The sequence below is a fragment of the Catharus ustulatus genome, chromosome 20 (genome assembly GCF_009819885.2).
Source record: "Catharus ustulatus isolate bCatUst1 chromosome 20, bCatUst1.pri.v2, whole genome shotgun sequence".
NCBI classification, from domain to species: Eukaryota; Metazoa; Chordata; class Aves; order Passeriformes; family Turdidae; genus Catharus; species Catharus ustulatus.
Genome location: NC_046240.1, coordinates 12,120,393 through 12,139,346, shown reverse-complemented (window position 1 = coordinate 12,139,346; position 18,954 = coordinate 12,120,393). Strand labels below are relative to the sequence as shown.

The 18,954-nt window shown below is 40.8% G+C and overlaps 2 protein-coding genes across 2 annotated transcripts in view; one reads left to right on the top strand and one right to left on the bottom strand.

Annotated features, from left to right (window-relative positions):
* Nucleotides 1–5,539: 5,539 nt before the first annotated feature.
* On the bottom strand, nt 5,540–18,040 carry SLC16A3 (solute carrier family 16 member 3). The gene is made up of 5 exons (XM_033076674.1): nt 17,952–18,040; nt 11,145–11,389; nt 10,521–10,664; nt 9,402–10,169; nt 5,540–8,115 (listed from the first exon to the last, which is right to left on the bottom strand). The coding sequence occupies exons 2-5, from the start codon at nt 11,365–11,367 to the stop codon at nt 7,829–7,831; spliced, it is 1,422 nt and encodes a 473-aa protein (XP_032932565.1). The 5' UTR covers nt 11,368–11,389; nt 17,952–18,040; the 3' UTR covers nt 5,540–7,828.
* Nucleotides 17,323–18,954, top strand: part of LOC117005458 — a 30,820-nt gene continuing 29,188 nt past the window's right edge. The window contains exons 1-2 of the mRNA XM_042779867.1: nt 17,323–17,445; nt 17,501–18,375. Coding sequence (XP_042635801.1) covers nt 17,323–17,445; nt 17,501–18,375 — 998 coding nt within the window. The remainder of the gene's footprint in view (nt 17,446–17,500; nt 18,376–18,954) is intronic.

Sequence of the window (18,954 nt, the reverse complement as noted above, 5' to 3'; positions counted from 1 at the left end):
GCTATGTGATTCTCATGTCTATTATAATCTGAGGGTAGATGCACCTTCAGCTGTGTTTTCTTATTAGCAGGCCTTTGAAAGTTGGAATTTCTTCTAATTTTAATTTCTTCTAATTTTAATTTCTTCTAATGGTTTTCAGTTAGAACTGTGTATATTCTTTTATATGGAAAATACCATCTGTGCTGCTGTTTTACATAATCTTGAATGGTTACAGAGTCCTTGAGTTTTTTCTGGTACCAGTACTTAAAAAAAAAAAGAAAAGAAATCTTCTACTTTAAGAGAGTTATTAAGAGAAAACATTTGAGTCCGTGTATTCCATGTTAACTTTATGAAAATATTCAAAATACTCGTTGGAGGAAGGCATGTTGATGAACTAATAGTTTCCAGTGGGGAAAAAATGCCATAAGCACAACTATTTGTCTTTGTTTCCTCATGTCCCAGACCCCTGAGTATAGCACTGGCTAGAGTAGCATACATGTTGATTTCAAGAATATTTAGTTTATTTTTAAAAATAATTGAATATTTATTTATTTTGTTCTTTAACTTTTGTTTTACAAAAGCTGCACTTCATGTGTACAAAGTACCAGGTAAAAACAAACAGTGCTGCTGTTTTTTTAATAGTGCTGAGCCATCTCGTCAGAAATAAAAATTTAAGCTTTGAGATTGTGAGAAGGTATAATTCATCATGAACTTCATCATAGAGTAGCTTCTAAAATTCACTGGATGAGGTAGATTAATAATAAAAAGGTTTTACTGTGAAAGAATGCAGTACTTTTTATTAAAAACAGTACATTTCCCTCCGATTCATTCAAATTACAATTACTGATTTTATGTGTATATGTCTAGATTTAAGCGACTGTACGAACCTGAATTGTGTAGACTATGTGCATTGTTTCAGTACTTTTGTATGAGGAGAGTGCTCAGAAGCCTGGCCTTCAGTAAGGATGTGTTTCACAGTAAAACCATACTGATTTTTTTCAGCAGATATTTGCACAGTATTAACACTTTACAACTTCTTAAGATGTTGGTGGGGTTTTTTTCTTGCTTAATATTATTAAGACTAGTATGGTTTGGTTCTTCTGTCAAAATCATTGCATGCTGCAGGCAGATAGATAGTAGAAAATGAGAGGAGAGCTGTACATACAGAATCTACAAAAATGTGCCTAAAAATGTTCTTTGTTAATCACATTTCGGGCAATTCTTGATTAAAAATGTTTTAAGATCTAGGTCAGATAGATAGATAGATAGATAGATATGTGCCTAATGAACAAAGAAGAATGTGGAGAAGTAGAAAAAGGCAGAAATGGTGCAGATAATCGTAAATTATTAAGCCCTAGTCTACAGTGCCTTTGCGGTGACCAATCCAGGATGCTTGGGGTGGGATGTAGAACAAAACAAGAATTCTTTTGGTACATTATGCACTGCATCATGCATTGGGAAAAAAACACTCCTTAGCTCTACAAGAAAAAAAAATTTTGCTTAATTATAGTTCAGCTTGGTTCAGACCTGCAGGCATGACAGGCACAAAGGCAGGACACAGCTTCTGGTATTCCCCTTAATCTTAAAGGAAAGGATAAACCAGGGTAATTTGAGGTCATGCACAGACCTTTTTCTTAGAAGGCCCCAAACAGCAAATGTTTCTCTGCTCTCACAGCTGAAAAAATGTATTTTTAGTTTATCTGACATGTCAACAATGGATCTTTAAGGCATATTTTTCAACAAGACTCAAAAAGTCTTTTGCTATTTAAGTACTAAAATCTGGATATACTTCTTCATTGGGTTCAGAGTTTTGTTGTGAAAGGTTTTAAACTGTTGAAAGAGTGGATGAAAAGTCAGAAGAGCAAGAGCTGTCCTTTCTTAATGCCCTGAAATATTCATCTGGGAGTTCTGAGGAAGGCTGCCAGCTCAAATGGTCCTGACATGATGAAGCATATATGAAGATGAGTCAAGGAGCTAACAGTGTATAAATAGAAGTAAGGAGGTAAGTCTAATTTGCCATACATTCTCAGACAAATAGTGGACTGCTGATCTCACAGACTGTGTCACTAGCAAAATGCTTTTAAAAGCATAAGCACTTTAATGCTCTTTAGTAGATACACCTTTTTCCTACTGGCACAAAGATGAGCTCTATCTCAGAAACATTGAGAAAGCTGCTAAAACAATCCATTACAAAGTTGTTGCTTCTCATATGCAGTACCTCTGCTGTTGTCAAGGTCGTTTACCCTTCCAAAAGTAGAGGAGTACTCCCTTCAGCAGGTCCAGCAGCAGAGAACAACAGCTATGCAACTCAGGTTGAGCCCATTTTCCCCTATAGTGAGTAGCCCTACTTTGTTCTTTCAGACTCAAAGAGAACCAGAGGCAAAGATAAGCTCTTGTTTTCTGTCACAAGAGTGGGCTGACTACGTGCTAGTAAGTTCTGTCATTTTAGTCCACCTAGTCATATTAATTTGTGTGGCAGCATATGGATTGATTTGGCCATTGGGGTGGCAAAGCATTTGATTACACCCTAAGTCTTGCCTATGTAATTAAACTAGCATTATAAAGGTAATCACGTATCTATTCAAACATGGGGGGTTTATGTAAACTAGACCTATGACCTTTTCAGTGTGTGTATATATAGAGAAACTTTTGAAGGTGAGCTTAGAGACATTTCTCGGAGATTTCTTTCCAGAGATGCTTAGAATTAAGCACGAGTAGGTATCAGTCTACAGATTGCAAAAGATAAGTCTTGCTACGTTGAAGAGCTTGTAATTTTGATTCACTTGGGTGTAGCCTTGAGATATACCTTGAGGACCCTGTCCCAGCTGAGGTACTGTAGGAACAAAAAAAACACAACATAAATGTCTGCCTACACTGTGTTTTCTTAGGAGCTTTCAAGTTCTAAAGAGCATCACTTGACAGTAAAGACAGCTCGCTGGCATATTGGTGTTCAAAATATTTTGGGCTTTATAAGTCATAACAGTTCATAAAACTTTGCCTGCGAACAAAACCTGGAACACTATTCAGAGGAGAACATTAATATTTTTTACACAACACAAAATTAATTGCTGTTATTTTAAATTAGATGATCCTTTAAAATAGTCTTCAAGATCATTTACAGCAGAAGCACATGTCCATTTGGAATTAGCCAAACTATGAGTCACGGCAAAAGCACTCCCCTTGTCCACATTAAATTCTAGCTGCGAGTCAGCTAAGTGTCAACTCCACTCTATAAACACTCTTGTCCCTGTGTAGCTGTTGTAGACATGTGCAAATGAAGCCCAATGTCCATATCGTGTTGTTAAAAATTTCTTCTGAGCTTATTTTCTCAAACCCACACTTTTTGACAACCAGATATTTATTCACTACATTTGCAACAGTTTACTAGAAAAGCATAAAAAATAATCTAAGTATAAATATACACATTACATTAAAGTGCATTAACAAACAAAATGTCATCTCACACAAAATTGAAATGTATTCCCATAATCCTAAAGACAAGTGTGGCAGAGACACAGACACACATACACAAGTCAATACTTACGGTTGTAACACGTAAGAGTTTTCATTCTGAAGTTCTTCTGTTTGTGATTGTCTACCAAACTAAACATTTTCTTTGGGATGTACCAAAGCTGCATAAATATTTTGCTTTTTTATTTTGAAGTTTGGTTGCTTGATTAGGGGAATGTAATTTATTTTTAAAGAATGATTCTACATTGCGTAATACACGTTTGTGTGGATGGAATTTAATATTAGAACAGGATCTCGCCAGTCTTTTAAACCATACCTTCATACCATCTCAAGTCTTAACTTTAGGGACCTGGCTTAGCTTGAAACAGCTGCATCACATTAAGACTTCTAGTTCTGCTGAGGTCTTCTAGGCTCCAAATTGCTACAAAATATTTCATTTAGAATTTTCCAAAAAGCAAACTGATCTTTGTATAAGAGGAAGAAAATAAATTTAACTCTGCTTATTGCCTAACAAATGGGCAAACTGTCTCTAATCTACTCCTGTGAGTATTTTGCATTATATATATATATACACACACACACATACATATGTTAATACGTATGTGCAAACACGTATACTTTTTAATATAGTCTCTGTGTATTACTGGCATTTATACACATTTCACCTCCTTGCATCAGGCCCTTATTTTCCTAAGATCCATTACATAATCAAATCATACAGTATTTTAACCACAAATCCTCCAGTACACAATTTATAGAATGCATAAAGAACCAAAATGTTTTAAAATTTTTGCTAGCCTGCAGGGTAAAAGACCATTCACTACTTTCAGAGAAATAATCCTTGAAAACTGTTTTGATTTTTTTGACTGTTTATTTTCCAGACTTTGATATATTAATGAACTCTGTGTCTAAATAAATCACATTTGTTTTAATAGTGTATGATGCAGGAGTAGACTAGGATCTTTGGATGCTTAGCAATTCAGTTGCATAATTACCTACATTCCCTTCCTTTTCCTTTTTGCTTTTTTCAAATCACAAAATTCTAATCAGGTGAAGGTTGAACAAAAGTTCATCAGGGTATATGTTGCATGAAACTGTTCTGCCTGTGACCCTGAGCAATCAGTGTTTCTCAAGCAATGCTTTATGGCTTCAACCATATGCATCCTCAAAATATATGGATGAACACATCTTACAGACTGCTTTTAAAGGCATCTCAGTAGCAGTGAGATTAAAGAAATTCAGTACCAAAATACCTGGAGGAATTTTAAATCAATTCCTTGCTTTTAAATATACTGAATACTTTATATATAAATATCTATATCTATCAATCCATTTAAATATTTACAATAAGCAGAGTTAAATTAAAAAGGACCCTGGCTGGCTAGTGCTGGGAATCTAAGGACTAGCTGCTTGTGGGGTTTAGTTTTGGTTGGTTTTGGTTTTTTAACACATTGAGGAGGAAGGAGAGAGGTGTATAAAACAGGAGATCAATGTGAAGCCCTTTGCGGCCATGTCGACGGGAGCAGTTGGATACGTGTTTCAGCGCAGTCTAGTGTAGTGGCCAGCAGGTGTCCAGCCTTGGAATCTGGCATGGAAGTTTCCTTCCCATCAGTATGACAAACCCCTTTCCAAGAAGATAAAGGCAGCTGAACAGAAAGGGGATTGGAGGGCTAGCACACACTTGGGTGTTACCCTTGAATGGGACAGAATGGGAGCAAGGACCTTAACTGGCTCTAGAACTCCCAAAGTACTCTCAGGCCTGCCATTTTTGATGTTACAAAGAGAACTGCATTAGGAGTTCCTCACCTTTGTATTGATGCTTCTTGCAATTAATTAGAACGAGAAAAGATTCTATACTGCTCATATGGCTTTTTAAACTGCTTAGTGAATTAAATTATAACCCTCTTTTCCCCTCACAGTCAATAAAGGAGTCCTTTGATTTGATCACTCTGATTCAGTAAGCATCTCCTGCTGCCATAAATACTGCAAGCCATTGGTAGGTCTTGTGTTGAAAATGGCACAAGAGCATTGGCAGTCCCAGTCGAAGTGATTGATCTTTGAGTTGAAGAAAGTAACTTGCATAGGCAAATGAGGTTTTTCTGCGAACACTGGTTTTACTTACAAGATTATTTATGGTTTCTTGTTGAAACATGTCTCCTTGTCTTCCTAACTTCCTCTTCTTTCTCAAATCACAGAAGATTACAACATAAAACTTGCTGTTTCCAGCTTAATCATAAAAGTATTATGTATGGAAAATAAAATACAGTCAATATGATGAGCACAAATGACATTCTGTCACATATAAAGCAGTCTAGACCATTTGCAGAATGTAGAGAAACTTAAAATTGTGCCAAAACCTGAGGTCAAAGGAATAACCATTTAGTTCTGTGATAACAGTATAGCATTACCTAGCAAAGAAATCCAGTGATCGAAGCACACAGTAAGATACAAAAAGGGCTCTCTGCGAATCTGAATTCACCTTTGGAAAGGTTTCTAGTTTTTGCTTTTTGAAACAACAGGGAACTCCAATCTGAAAGCTCTATCAGGCCTTCATGTATCATCTGAAGCAGCCTCCAAGGATACAATAAATTACTCTGTGGATTCCATTTTTCTCTTGCCTTCTGGAGCTGTCAGTGTTGTGTTTCAACTATCAATTTAGTCTTTAGCAACCTGGAGCTAAGTTCAGTAGGTAAGCTGTTACAACTAGAAAATGTCATTCACTACAATTGCTGCCACTAAATTAATAAAAGACTTTAAAATAATGCACTACATAGGATATAAAAACAGTTTATTTTATGCAGCATCCATTCCTTTTAAAAGTTATGATTCTAACTTTTCCAATTTCTGTGCAAGGTTGTTCTAACAATGGAAAACCATTTTGAAGAAACTTCCAAAATGGAAGTTGGTATCTGAGATAATTCATTAGAGAATGGCTCATGGTTTTGGCACTTTGTTTCTGTTAAAAATTTAAAGGGTATACTGAGTTTTAAGGGATTAGGGTCTTTTAGTTTTCAGTAATTAAGTGGAACAATTTTGGCACCTGAAAGCCAATATTCTTTTGCTACTACTAAAAAAAATGGAATCTATTACAGTTAGTCTGTTTTGAAGATTGTTACTGCACTTGCAAAGCCTAGAGAGCTTTTTATAAGCAGATTTGAGACATGGGGTGCAGTAGCATGATTTTATATTAAAAAATGACATTTCTTTAGTGGTTTTGGGTGGAAAAAAATAGAATGCCTTCCTTTTGCCTTCCTTTTCTATTCAGTATTGTGCCATCATAAAAATTATGTATCATGTTCTATTGTGTTTCCTCAAACAGCAAGAATGGCACTTTGAATGTTCCTTGATTAAGCCAGAGTGTAGGGAAGTGGTATAAATGGGGGGAAAAATCCTCAAAACCAAACATGTTAAAACCTTACAATGATGCTAATACTGCATTTTATGGATGACTAACATGTTTCAAAGTAGTTTAGTCTCTTCCCTAAGTCTACCCACTCTGTAGGTCATCTGGAAACTTGTACCATTTCTTTTATATGCAAAATGGACACTTTTTCAGAATATTCTACTAAACCTAATAGTCATCTTCTCCATGGTACTTATAATATTTTTCAATGTTCTAGGGAAATTTCACTGGAAACAGTTTATGGAATTGTGGGTTGATTTTGTTTGCTTACGGTCTGTCAGGATCCATTCTGCTCTTTTTTTTTTTTTCTTTTAGTACTACCTTGGAATACCAGTTATGTGATCTGCTGAGGATACTACCTTTAATGTGCCTATCCAAAACTAGGATTTCCAGATGATAACTGCAAAGGTTACAGGTTTAGGCAGAAGTGCATTTACATAAATCAAAGTTACAGATATTATCAAAATTAAATTAGGGCTGAACCAATTAATCTAAAAAATCTTAAAAGGTAAGAAATTCAAAAACCTAATGGAGACCTTTAAGTTCCTGAGATTTTCATCCATCTCAAACTCTCTTCTTTTTACAGAGAACATAGGGAAATTATATTTAGCCACACAACACAGCAATTTCATCCATATTGTCTGAAAACATATATATAATTCCACTTTTCTTAAATATACTTTTCCTGTATCTCCCAAGTGAGCAGTTTCTGGTGATGCATAGCAAGAGCCTACTTGTGTTCATAAAAGCTTTTTAGTTTACATAAAATGCATAACCACAGTGTTCCGCCTTTTACCAATAAAGCTAATTTTCCAGTAAGATGTTGTCTAGCTAACTGGCTTCCAAAGAGACCTGGTGAGCTGACTAGCCCCCAGTAACTAAAGCAGATGGCCCAAACCTAAACTATTTCTGTTTCTAAAATAAATAGTATTGAAAATCTTTCTTTTCTAAACACTTTTCAGTTCCTTGTCATGCTCACACACAGGTTTCTGGGTTAGTTACAACTTCACCATTTTTTTCAGGCTCATCTTTCAGAAACTGCTCCACTTCAATAGAGTCCACCTTGACATCTTCAGGAGTTTTGTTTTCAGATTTGTTTAATTCCTCTCTTTCTGCTGCTTCTTCTTTTGTATGTGGTTCTTCTGATTTTTTCTTAATGCAGAAGAAATTTCCCAAGGCCAATACAAGGGCTGAGGTGGTAACTTCAATTCCAGCAATAATGAAAACAAACATGTACCTCCCTGTTGCATCCAGGAGTTTTCCTGAAAAAGGCAACATTCCAGGTAATTAATAAAAGTGATTATCTTGTAGTGGATACTTTTCTGCTTTTTAAAAACATTTTTACTCCCTTGTCTAAAATCACCATGACTACCTAGCCAAGTTTTTTGAAATAGCATTTAAACAAGTTTATAACAAAATATTTCTCAATATTTTCAGTTCAGTTTAACAGTTACTGTCATTACATGACATCCCGAAACACATACTCCACTGCACACACGGAGGCATGCAGTTCATCTGAAATAAAACCAGCCTCACCTTCATAAGCAAGAGATCAAACACGTACTTTGTATATCAGATAAAAATGTGTGCATCCATGGATGGGATCTGTATCACCTGTACCATGATCTGACCATCATTATCCTCTTGCTCCCAATCTCATTTACCTTTCTACATGGGCAATGCACTGTCTGCTTAAAATGCAAAATTTAATTGTCAGTCTGGAGTAACTGACACATTCTTACACTGGTAAAGGTGAATTTTCACAGGAGTGAGTGGATGTGAAGGAACAGGTAGGAGGAAATAAAGGAAGTGCCTCTCCGAACCTGAAGATCAGAGGAAGTAGTACACAGTATTGTTTTTCCCATGAAGGGAGTTCTGTCAGAATAAAAGTACTTGATGTTTTTAGTGTCTGGTACAAACAGTAAACGTTTTATGGCAGTGACCTGGTGGGTTTTGGGAGGGATAGTGTGTTTCAGTTCAGGGTCTATAAAATGTATGTTCTTGTATTAGTAATTAATTTGCATTTTAACTTCAAATTAATAATTTTTACTATTTTGTCATGTCCCCTTATTCTTGGGTTGTGAGACATGCAATAGAAGCACTCTATCTTCCTTAAATCAGTCCAGTTTTATAGTCCCCCTTGCAAGATTTTTCTTCTTTCTTCAGATGTGTTCTTTCCTTCTCCATATCTTCTGTGGATATAGAGAACATATCCTAGTATTTCCCAAAGAAAATGGACAGGTTTCATATTCTGAATCCCAGTCAGCTATCTACCAATAAGAAGTTCAGTGCAGGCTTTCAGAGGAGAAATAGCATCTCCAGATGGCAATTTACCTAATTCTGAAATAGATCCAAGAAGGAAAAGGTTAATTCCATCCCTTCTTGGGCTATTTCAGAGTGTAACTGCAGAAAGCCTTTGAAACATGTACAACATTAGCACAATCTGCATTTCTCAAGTGCCTCACATCTTTTTCTCAGCTCCCTTACATTTTGTGTAAATAGATGCAATGCACACAGTTTTAAATTTGAAACGAAATGGCATACTTGCCTGCTGATGGTGGACCAATCAGAACAGCCATAGCTTCTGCCAGGAGCACTAAACCGATAGCACTGGAAAACTTCTGCGTACCAACGATAGCCATGAGAACTTCAAACTGAAGAGCACCTACCATTCCGTAAGAAATGCCAAAGAAAATGCAAAAGACCACCAGTCCACCATAATCAACAGACATAGAACCCATGAGATCTGTAAAGCCATTAAAAATCATAGCAAAACTGAAGAGGTAGACACAGCGTGGTCTAACCCATTTAAGACCAGCTACCATTCCACAGATTGGGCGAGCAAAGATATCAATGAATCCCAGAATAGTCAGAAGAAAAGCTGCTTTGGTGTCTTGATACCCTAAATCCTTAGCATAACTCACAACAAACACTGGGGGAACAAAGAGGCCAAGCACCATGATAGATGCTGCTAGAGCATAGATTACAAAACCACCGTCTTTAAACACACTGAAATCCAGAAGTTTTTTCTTCACTTTCTTCTCAGCTGGTTCTTTGGTAGCTTCAGCCTTTTTGGGTGGCTCCAAAGGTCTCATTAGTGCTCCGCATACACAGCAGTTGAGCAGCATCCCGCCCAGGATAAGGAATCCTCCTCTCCAACCATACTCATGTTGTAGTATCTGCCCCAACGGTGAGAGAGCACAAAGAAACACTGGACTCCCAGCAGCAGATAGCCCATTGGCTAAAGGCCGGCGTTTGTCAAAGTAACGGTTTAACATGATGAGTGAAGGCTGAAAGTTTAGTGCCAAACCCAAACCTGTAGTAGAGGGTACATAAAAATTAATACCGGCCTTCAATATCACTGTTAAAGATATTCTAATTACAGTTTTCCTGACTCATGACTTAAGAGAAAATAGTTTTATTCCAAATGGACAAAAGAATCCTAAGATAACACGAAATATTCTACCCCCATAGTGTTCTTGTACTTTACACTTCATGCTATTAAACACTCATAATAAAAATAAATGACCTTTTAATTCCACACTTGCCATCTTTATAAAAGCCCAGTTGGGTGATTCTGATGTTTGAGGTATTTTTCACTTACACAAAACTTCAGCCTAAAGCTAAGACCTAAGTTAACTCATTTTCAGCAATGCATAGTACTTACCGGTAATCACACCTGCAGTTAGATAGATCTGAACGATGCTTGTGCAGAAAGAAGCTATCACCATCCCCATTGAGGCAAAAAGGCCACCCACCAGCATGACAGGGCGACAACCAAAGCGATTGACGCATACACTACAAAGTGGACCTAGGCAAGAAAATCAAGTTACAGTTGCTAAGATAAACCAACTTTGCAGTTGATTTTATTACACTTTGCATTTCTTTGGTGGACTTCAAAGTGTAACCTTCATGGTTGGAATCAATGATCTTAAAGGTCTAAGGTCATTCCACACTCAATAATTCTGATTCGTTTAGTACTTTGTCCATACAGCCAAGACAATCAGGAAAAGTGTCCTTTCCTCTGTAATCAAATATTTCAATCTTTTTCATCCTCAGAGTGCCTTGTGATTTTTCTTTTTCATCATCTTTAGCAATTACTGAGTTACAGAGACATAATTTTAAATCCAAGCTGAATGGGTTTAAATAATCTTTTGATTTACATGATTAATGGTAATTCTCCCTTGGAATGCCTTACTTGCACGCAAGTAATGATATGCAGTCATGATACACACTGTAAATGGCTTAATTGTATGACACAATACTGTTTTAAAACCAGATAACTACTCACCTGTTCCGTAAAGCATGGCCAACAGAATGGAAGAAATCCATGCAGTGTCACTATATCCAATGCCAAATTCCCGGATAAGTTCTTTAAAGAAGACACTGACTGCCTTAGGAAAGGCATAGGAGAATCCTGTGATGATGAAACAGCCAAAAAGGACAGCCCAGCCCCAGCCTCCGTCAGGGGCTTTAACACCTGATGGACCATCATCAGCTACTACTGCTCCCATGATGAAGAAGCTTGTGTGTTCCCTAAGAAACAAAAAGCAATTAGTGTCTATAAAATTGCACTACCATTAAAACTAAGGCATGGAACTACTTAAAAGTCTTGAAGATGCAGTGCAATTTTAACTATTCCTTGCTTGAGTTTAGTTCTTACAAAGCTTGCAAAAAAAACATGAAGATGAGATGCACACAACTGAGTTTTAAATGAATGGCCCCTCACAGCTCCTCAGTCAGACCTGGATTTCACCAAATCACTGTTTCATCAAAAAACTGAAGCCATAACAACACTTCAGGGGTGTATCTGGTTTTCACTAATATGTAATAAATCCTGCATTAAAGTCTGCAGGATTTTTAATATAAGACCTTGTTACATGAAGCTACAAGTGTTCTGTGAAATGGTGGACTAATCACCTAGATTTTTTTATTCCCCACTGAGGACAGCAGTACAGCTCTGATACACTGTTATTTAGTAAAGATAGAAAGATCCCTTTGTCATGATGATGAGCTATCATTTTTCACACATCAAGTAAGTTCGTAAGCTAAAGTGCAATGAAAATATCCATGAGCCATTTTTGTGGATGCTGGGAGTTAATAACAGAAGCAATGCTCAGTACAACTGCCTGCCTGAAGCAAATACTTTCCATTGTTGTTATAATTCGGCATGAAAAATTAATATTTGATGAATCTCAGGACAAATGTATAAAAAGTAGGAATAAGATGTAAAAATGAAGCAATTCAGGGGGTAGGAAGTATTGTCACACACTACTTCCAAGTTGTCAGAATATTTAATTTGGAGTGAAGGTTTAAAATGTTGGGGGAAGGGTTGGGCAGGTTTTGTTCGTTTCCATTACCCATCGAATAGCAACACGAAGTTTGTAATAATACATGAGCATGCTCTGTTGAAAAATAGCAACTGGTCATCTCTCTGCTTATAGAGTGCTAGATGGGGGCATTCAGTGCCTTACAGCATTTACCTCTGTGCACGGGCTGGGACACTCTCGTTTACTGCGTGTACAGCAAAGCTGCTATAAGAGCAGCCTCTGCAGACTGCTGAACCCCGATAGCAAACTACATCGACACAATATGAAGCGGCGAGTGGCTTTGAGAAGAAACACCGTTAAGAACTACTTGGCAGCGCACTTGTTCCTTCCAGAAGAGAACTGTCCAAGCTTTTCGGGGGGGCCAGAAGTCAACCTGGCGCCCGGCGCATTGAGCCTGGCACGGACGCGGCTCGGAGGAAGACCCAGTCCCCCCACCCCCGCTCCGGCCCTCGTGGCAGGGGCTGCCGGAGCCGCTCCCGCCCGCGGCCCCGCGTGACCCGCGCGGAGATGCCCCGGCCGGGCGCGCGCGCGGCCGCCGCACTGAGACGTGCGGGACGTGACTCGGGCGCGGGGCGGGCGCTGCCCCTGAGTTGCGCGCGCGGCGCGGGCGGAGCCGGAGCCGCACCCCCGCCCAGCGCTCGCAACCGGGGTGCTTTCCCAGCAGTGCTTCCTTCCTGGCCGTTCTTGACCTCTCTTCCATGCCCAGCAAACCAAGTCAGCCTCTAAGAGACACATTCTGTTGCACCTGCCTCGCGGAACTTAGCATCTTTACCACGAAGAACAGTCTCTAAAACGGTTTTATGTTTTGTTGTGATGAAAGAGCTAGACTTACTGGAGGGAACCTGGCCCTACTTTCCAGAATTTCATAAAAATAGGCTACAGGGAAACACAAAGTAATATCCATTTACTGTTCTTTACATCATGTCTACTACCACATTTGGCTAAAAAACACCACAAACCGGCACAGCAGATCTTCAAATGCGATCCTTTCAAGAGTGGTTTACACTTGCAGACACATGCCTCAAAAACAGCTCTCTTAAAGGGAAGGGCTGAGAGAATTCGGATTGTTCAGCCTACAGAATAGGATGCTCTGGGGAAACCTTATTGCACCTTATTGCTTTAAGTGGCTACAAGAATGCTGGAGAGGGATTTGTTACAAGGGCATGTAGTTCTATCACTAGGGGGAATGGCTTCACACTGACAGTAGGTTTAGATTAGGTATTAGGAAGAAACTCTTTAGTGTAAGAGTGATGAGGCCCTGGCAAAGGTTGCCCAAAGAAACTGTGGCTGTCCGATCCCTGGAAGAGTTCCAGGCCAGGTTGGACGGGGCTTGGAGCAACCTGGCCTAATGGAAGTTGTTCCTGCTATGGCAGCGGGTTGGAACGAGATTAAAATCAAGGTTTCTTCCAACCCAAACCACTCTATGATTCTCCAATCAATGTTACTCATCTGCTTTTGTCCATTGGTTGCGCATGTTAACACATCAAAATAAAAAGACCATTAACCAGAACTAAATGAACCCTGTCTCCATAAACACAGCAAGAATGCACTTCATCCTGTTGTGGTGTGCCTTACTAGGCTAAGACTGTATTCACCTCCTTAAGAAATAATAAGGAAGTAGTGCAGAGGTTCCTGTGCAAAATGTACAAACGAGGGGTACCACCTTTAGAAAAGGCAGGCTTGTGGTTGATCTGCACAGGTCAACCTGCGCAGAAAAAAACCTAATCTCTTTACTTAAGATTTTGCTACAGTGCTGGGATACTATCAAAGCTTGCTAAGAGAGGAGGCTACTGCATAACTATTGCAACAGCTTGCTTTGCTTTCTGCTTTTGCTAGCTCAGCTCTGTTTAGAGGGAAAGGATTACATCTAACTGGCTCAGCTTCGTATCTCCACAAAAGACATGACAGTATTGTCAGTATTTATTTCAGATTCCTTCTGTCATGAATGGGTTCTTGTTTTGGTAATGTGTAAAACAAAGGTAGCATCCGGAGTTTCATCTTTCTGAGATTATCTTCTTGTTGTCATGGAAACTAATATAGACTCAGTTAGGAGGAAATATTAGGTAGCATTGTGGGTGGTGTGATGGTGTGGTTTCTAGCATGATGTGTATAAAAGGTGAACATTTGTATTACAAAAAGGAGCAGCTAGAAATGGCAAGAATCTATTATTTGTGTTTAGCCAATACTCTTATTGGCAACATAGCTGTACTTCATGGTCAGCAGTATGGGTAGGAAGGACATTTATGAGCATGTACACTGACCTATATAGCTTGAGAACTTCTTGTTCTCAAGAAGAATTAATTTCAAGAATTCTCAAGAATAATTAATTTCTACTAACTATGGCTGGAATCTACACAACCTTGAATTTCTATAATACAAATAAAAGATTGTTATCAAAAGAAGAACATAAGCTTCCAAGCAGGGAGCCCAGTTCAGCCTAGACTTCCATCTGGAACTCCACCCAGTTGAGAAATGTGTAGCTACAAAATAACAAAGATGGTATAAGCTGAGTAATGTAGAGATCATCCTTCAGTTTTCTTATGTGTGAAAAAAGAAAATAATGATTCTCTCTTCATAGGGTGTTGAGGGTATGAATATATTGAAAAAGCATAGGCTGCTCAATACTCTGTTAATAGGTGTTATAAACCTCCTGAATTTGCCCAAGGGTATTAAAAACTAAGCAGACTAAACAAAATATGCATTATATTCTTGGCTTTAAGTGAGGATTCCTAAGACTAACCAACTCAACTGAATTTTTTCAGGAAATGATTCCTGAAAAAATATTTTTATTTTAATATTCTCCAGACCCTGATGATAGCCATATAGACATATAGAATAACTACCCTTTGTATTGGCATCACTGACATTTGCCTATTCAGCATGACTTTAACTCCTTCCTGAGTCTCTAAAGTACAAATGCATGTATCTTTAAATGAGATTTTATTACAATTCAGATAACTCATAGAAGCCATTTAGATGGGCCACTGTTATAACCCACTAGTATATTTCCTGTGGCTTACCTGCTTAAATATTAGCCAGTTGAATTATATGTTAATTCCAAAGGCTGCTGTAAACTTCTGTTCCCTACAAAATCATTACCATATTTACCAATGCCTATCCTTATCTCCTGTCCTCCCTGCAAGGCCCCAGAGTGACTGCCACTGTCCCATTTTGGCCTCCTCCATTTCAACTGAAACAATTTCCCAGATCTGCTGCCTTTCTTAAGGGTTTGCCAGTTTCCCCCATTCTCTCGTCTCCCTCTCAGAACACCTAGGATAATTCTGTGCTGTGTGTAGTTGCAAGTGATGTTCCATACCAAATCTTGACTATTAATAATTCTCCAGTTCCCATTTAGCCTCAAAATATCTGTTCACTGCTGCTGCACAATGAGTAACGTTCATCACGAGTTATTAGCAGACCGCACTGACAGTAAATCCACACTGCAATTTTATGTGTGGCAGATAACATTAACCAGTCTAAATTCTGTTATCTGGGTAAAGTGTTCTATAGGGAAAGTTGTGAATATTCATTTGCTTGTTTTATCTTGTATCATGAAAATGTTAGAGCCCCGCTCTTTGTATTATTTGGGGAAACAAATATACTAGTCCAATTACAATTGTTGACCTCCAGAGTCATTGTATCCCTATCAAATGGCCAGTTTCTGGAGAAGTGGATTTATTTTGCTAAAAGTCTTGGGTTTTTTACACCACATCCATTACCATAATTTCTTAATGTGAGCATCACAGCAGGACCTTCACACCAGAGAGCACATATGCTTTCTGTGTTCACAGAAAAGTGACAAATGTGCCTTCAGTTGTATTGCAATTATCTGACTGTTTTCCATATGCTTTCAAAAATATAAGTTGCAGAATCCCAACCTCAGTTAGGAACAACTTACAATTCATTTTCATGTATCATGAAAATTAATTTCAGCCCTGCAGTTGTGATGGCTTTGCAATGTATTGAAGCTTTAGAAAAACATAAATGCTTGACAATTGCTTATAGTGGAGAAGTGTCCTTATATTGCTTAGTATAAAGCCAAAAAGTGACAGAGCTAGATGAATACTTATTAAGAGTCTAGTCCTGTCACAAGCTAGGCATCTGTGTTTATTTTTGCAGAATACCTTGAAAATACCATAATATATAAAGTGCTCACGTGCACTTGCACTGTATCTCAAGCCAGGTGGGCACATATAGCTGAATAAAGTGAGAAAAGATCGTCTGGCTCATAATCACTTTGGACAGTGCAGCTGCATAATAGGGTGCCATACACAGAGATATATAAATTGCCACTTCAGCCACAATTTAAAAAGCCACCTTTTTATTTCCATAATATACCTTGAGTTATATTTCTGACTGAACCACAAGAGGTGTGCTGTACTAATAGATTCTGATTTACTTTTTAAAACGGCTGCCGCACTGCTTCCTCTGAAATAAACAGTGCAAAACCGTACATGACTTTACTCTGTGACATCCTAAATTGAACGGTTTGCCCAAGAGGAGTGCATTTCCACTAGTGCTAACGGTCTGTGCCTGTGAGGAAGCTGAATTTCTGAAATTCAACTCCACCTTTGTGCGCTTTTTCTTCCCTCCACAGAATTGCTTAGAAGGCAAGCCACAGATCCCTCCAGGTGCATTAAAAAAAAGCTCTTTCCCAAGAGATGGAGGGGAGCTGCGGCAGCTGCCGCGCAGGAGGGGATGTGAGGGACAGAGTGGTTGGGAATGGTGGCGGTCGCGGCGTCGCCACGGCCACGACCGCTCGCGCGGCGCTTCGGGGCGGGCACGTAGCCCGCGCAGCCCTCAGCTGAGACGGCTCCCGAGGAGCGGCCGATTCTCACTCAGACCAGGGAGACGCCGCGCGATTCCGCGCCCGGGCGCCCCACCGTTCTTGGTGTGCTTGCTGAACCCGGTAATGGAGTTACCGCCCGGGGCTGCGACGATGTCCTTATGAGGGAACAGTCCCTCAGACTGCTCGTCGCTCGCTCTGACGGACCTGAACGGTCACCACTATGACAAAGAACTCCGAAATGCACCTCCCGGGGCTCGACACTGAAACAGGAGGTGAGCAGTAGCGAAGAGACCGCGGAGGCAAGACTTTCGCGGAGACCCTCGTCCCCCAGTAATGGTGCAAGGCCACGAATGACGGAAACAAAGCTCGACCTCGCGGATGTCCCACGAGCCACCGGCGTGGCACTATATGTTCCCCCGGGCCGCCGGCACTATGCGCCTAGGCGTGACCCGGCAGCCAAAGGGGAAGACGGAGTCCACCGCTCCCTCCTGGCAGGCGGAGCGGGGCTGGTTGGCCAGCACCGCTTAGCGCCCGGACAGCGCTTTCAGGCCGGTGGCTCTGAGGACGTTGGGTGACCTGTACGGCAACGCAGGTTTCCCGACAAAGAGGTGCGCCCGCGTGGCCTCACGAGCGAGGAGAAACGCAGACGGCGGGACAGCGTCCCGCCGACCCTCGAGGGGTGATGCCAAGGGGTGCGAGGACAGTCGGCATCTGTGCCCACGTTCCCATCGGCGCCATCCCTCTGGGCAAGGGATCAACCCGCGACTCCTACACCGCGCTTTGCCCAAAGCTTGGGCGTCGCTCGGGCGCATCCGCTGGCCCGCAGAGCTCCACGCAGAGAAGCGCCCTCGGTCAGCCGGGCCCTCTGGATTCGGCTCACCCGGCTCCGGACCCCCCATCCCGCGCTCCCCACGGTGTTCGCCCGCGTGCGCCAGGCAAACACTCCGCAACATCACGCACGACAGCTCCACCTCAGTACCTGAGTCACGTCCCGCGCCTGAACGTGAGGATGCCCGTGCTCGCGCCGGACCGCAGCCCGCTGTCCCCGTGTGCCCACGCAGACCCGCCCCAGACCGTCTGGTCCCGCCGGCTGGGGAGCGCTCCCGCGCGGCGGGTCTGTGGCTGCTCGCCCCGCCCTGCCGCGGGGCGCGCCCTGGGTCCTATCGCCGCCGCGGGGACCCTCCCTCCGCTACAGGTTCTTCCGCGCAGAGGCCCCAGCGCGGAGCCGCGCCGGCTCGGAACGGGGCCCCGGGGCCTCACAAGGCATCAGCACGAGCTTTGAGCTGCTTGCGTAGAGTGCAGCGCAGGACTGGATCCTGCCGGCGTGGATGCTGCACTGGCTGTTCGGAGGAACAGGACCTAAGCAGTGGACTTCAACTTATGGATAGGTTTCTGCGGTTGAGGTTTGTTCTGTAATGCCGTTTCTGTTTTCCTGGGAGCGATCACAGTTTTTTCGTTGTCTCTCCCCATGAGAATTACTCTTACGAGCTTCCATCCTTCGTTGTTTTCTTCTTAGTAATTTTGAGTGTGATATTGTGCATTCTGTACACAACCTTCAGGCTTCCCTCCTCATCCTTTACCAAAGGAGCACTCCCTGCAAATATGATTTCATAACATACTCCTCCTTTACATCAGGATGGAATGAGTTTTCTGCATTTATCTCTTGTGACTCAACTGCGATTCATATGAATGTTGGATTGTAAAACTGTTTGCTGTATTGCTATTTAGAATCTATGTAAGTTGTGGTGGGATTCTCAAGTGCACTACAGAAAGTAGCACTCCTATGGCTACCCCGGGGGTTAGGAAATTCAGGAATAGGTGCTCCATTCTTTTGTGTGCTTCTAGCACACAATCCAGTATGTAAGGGAGTGACACCGCACCTTAAATCCTGTGTTTGGTTTTCGGCCCCTCACGGCAAGACAGACATTGAAACACGTCCCAAGGAGGGCAACAGAGCTAGGGAAGGGTCTAGAGCACAAGTC

What these genes read in the sequence shown, in the direction of transcription:
- SLC16A3 (XM_033076674.1), bottom strand. Translation starts at nt 11,367, where the DNA reads ATGGGAGCAGTAGTAGCTGATGATGGTCCATCAGGTGTTAAAGCCCCT. An exon ending in GGCCATGCTTTACGGAACAG is followed by an intron (nt 10,665 to 11,144) that starts GTGAGTAGTTAT and finishes TTTCTTGCCTAG; the next exon opens with GTCCACTTTGTAGTGTATGC. An exon ending in GATTGGTCCACCATCAGCAG is followed by an intron (nt 8,116 to 9,401) that starts GCAAGTATGCCA and finishes TGCCTTTTTCAG; the next exon opens with GAAAACTCCTGGATGCAACA.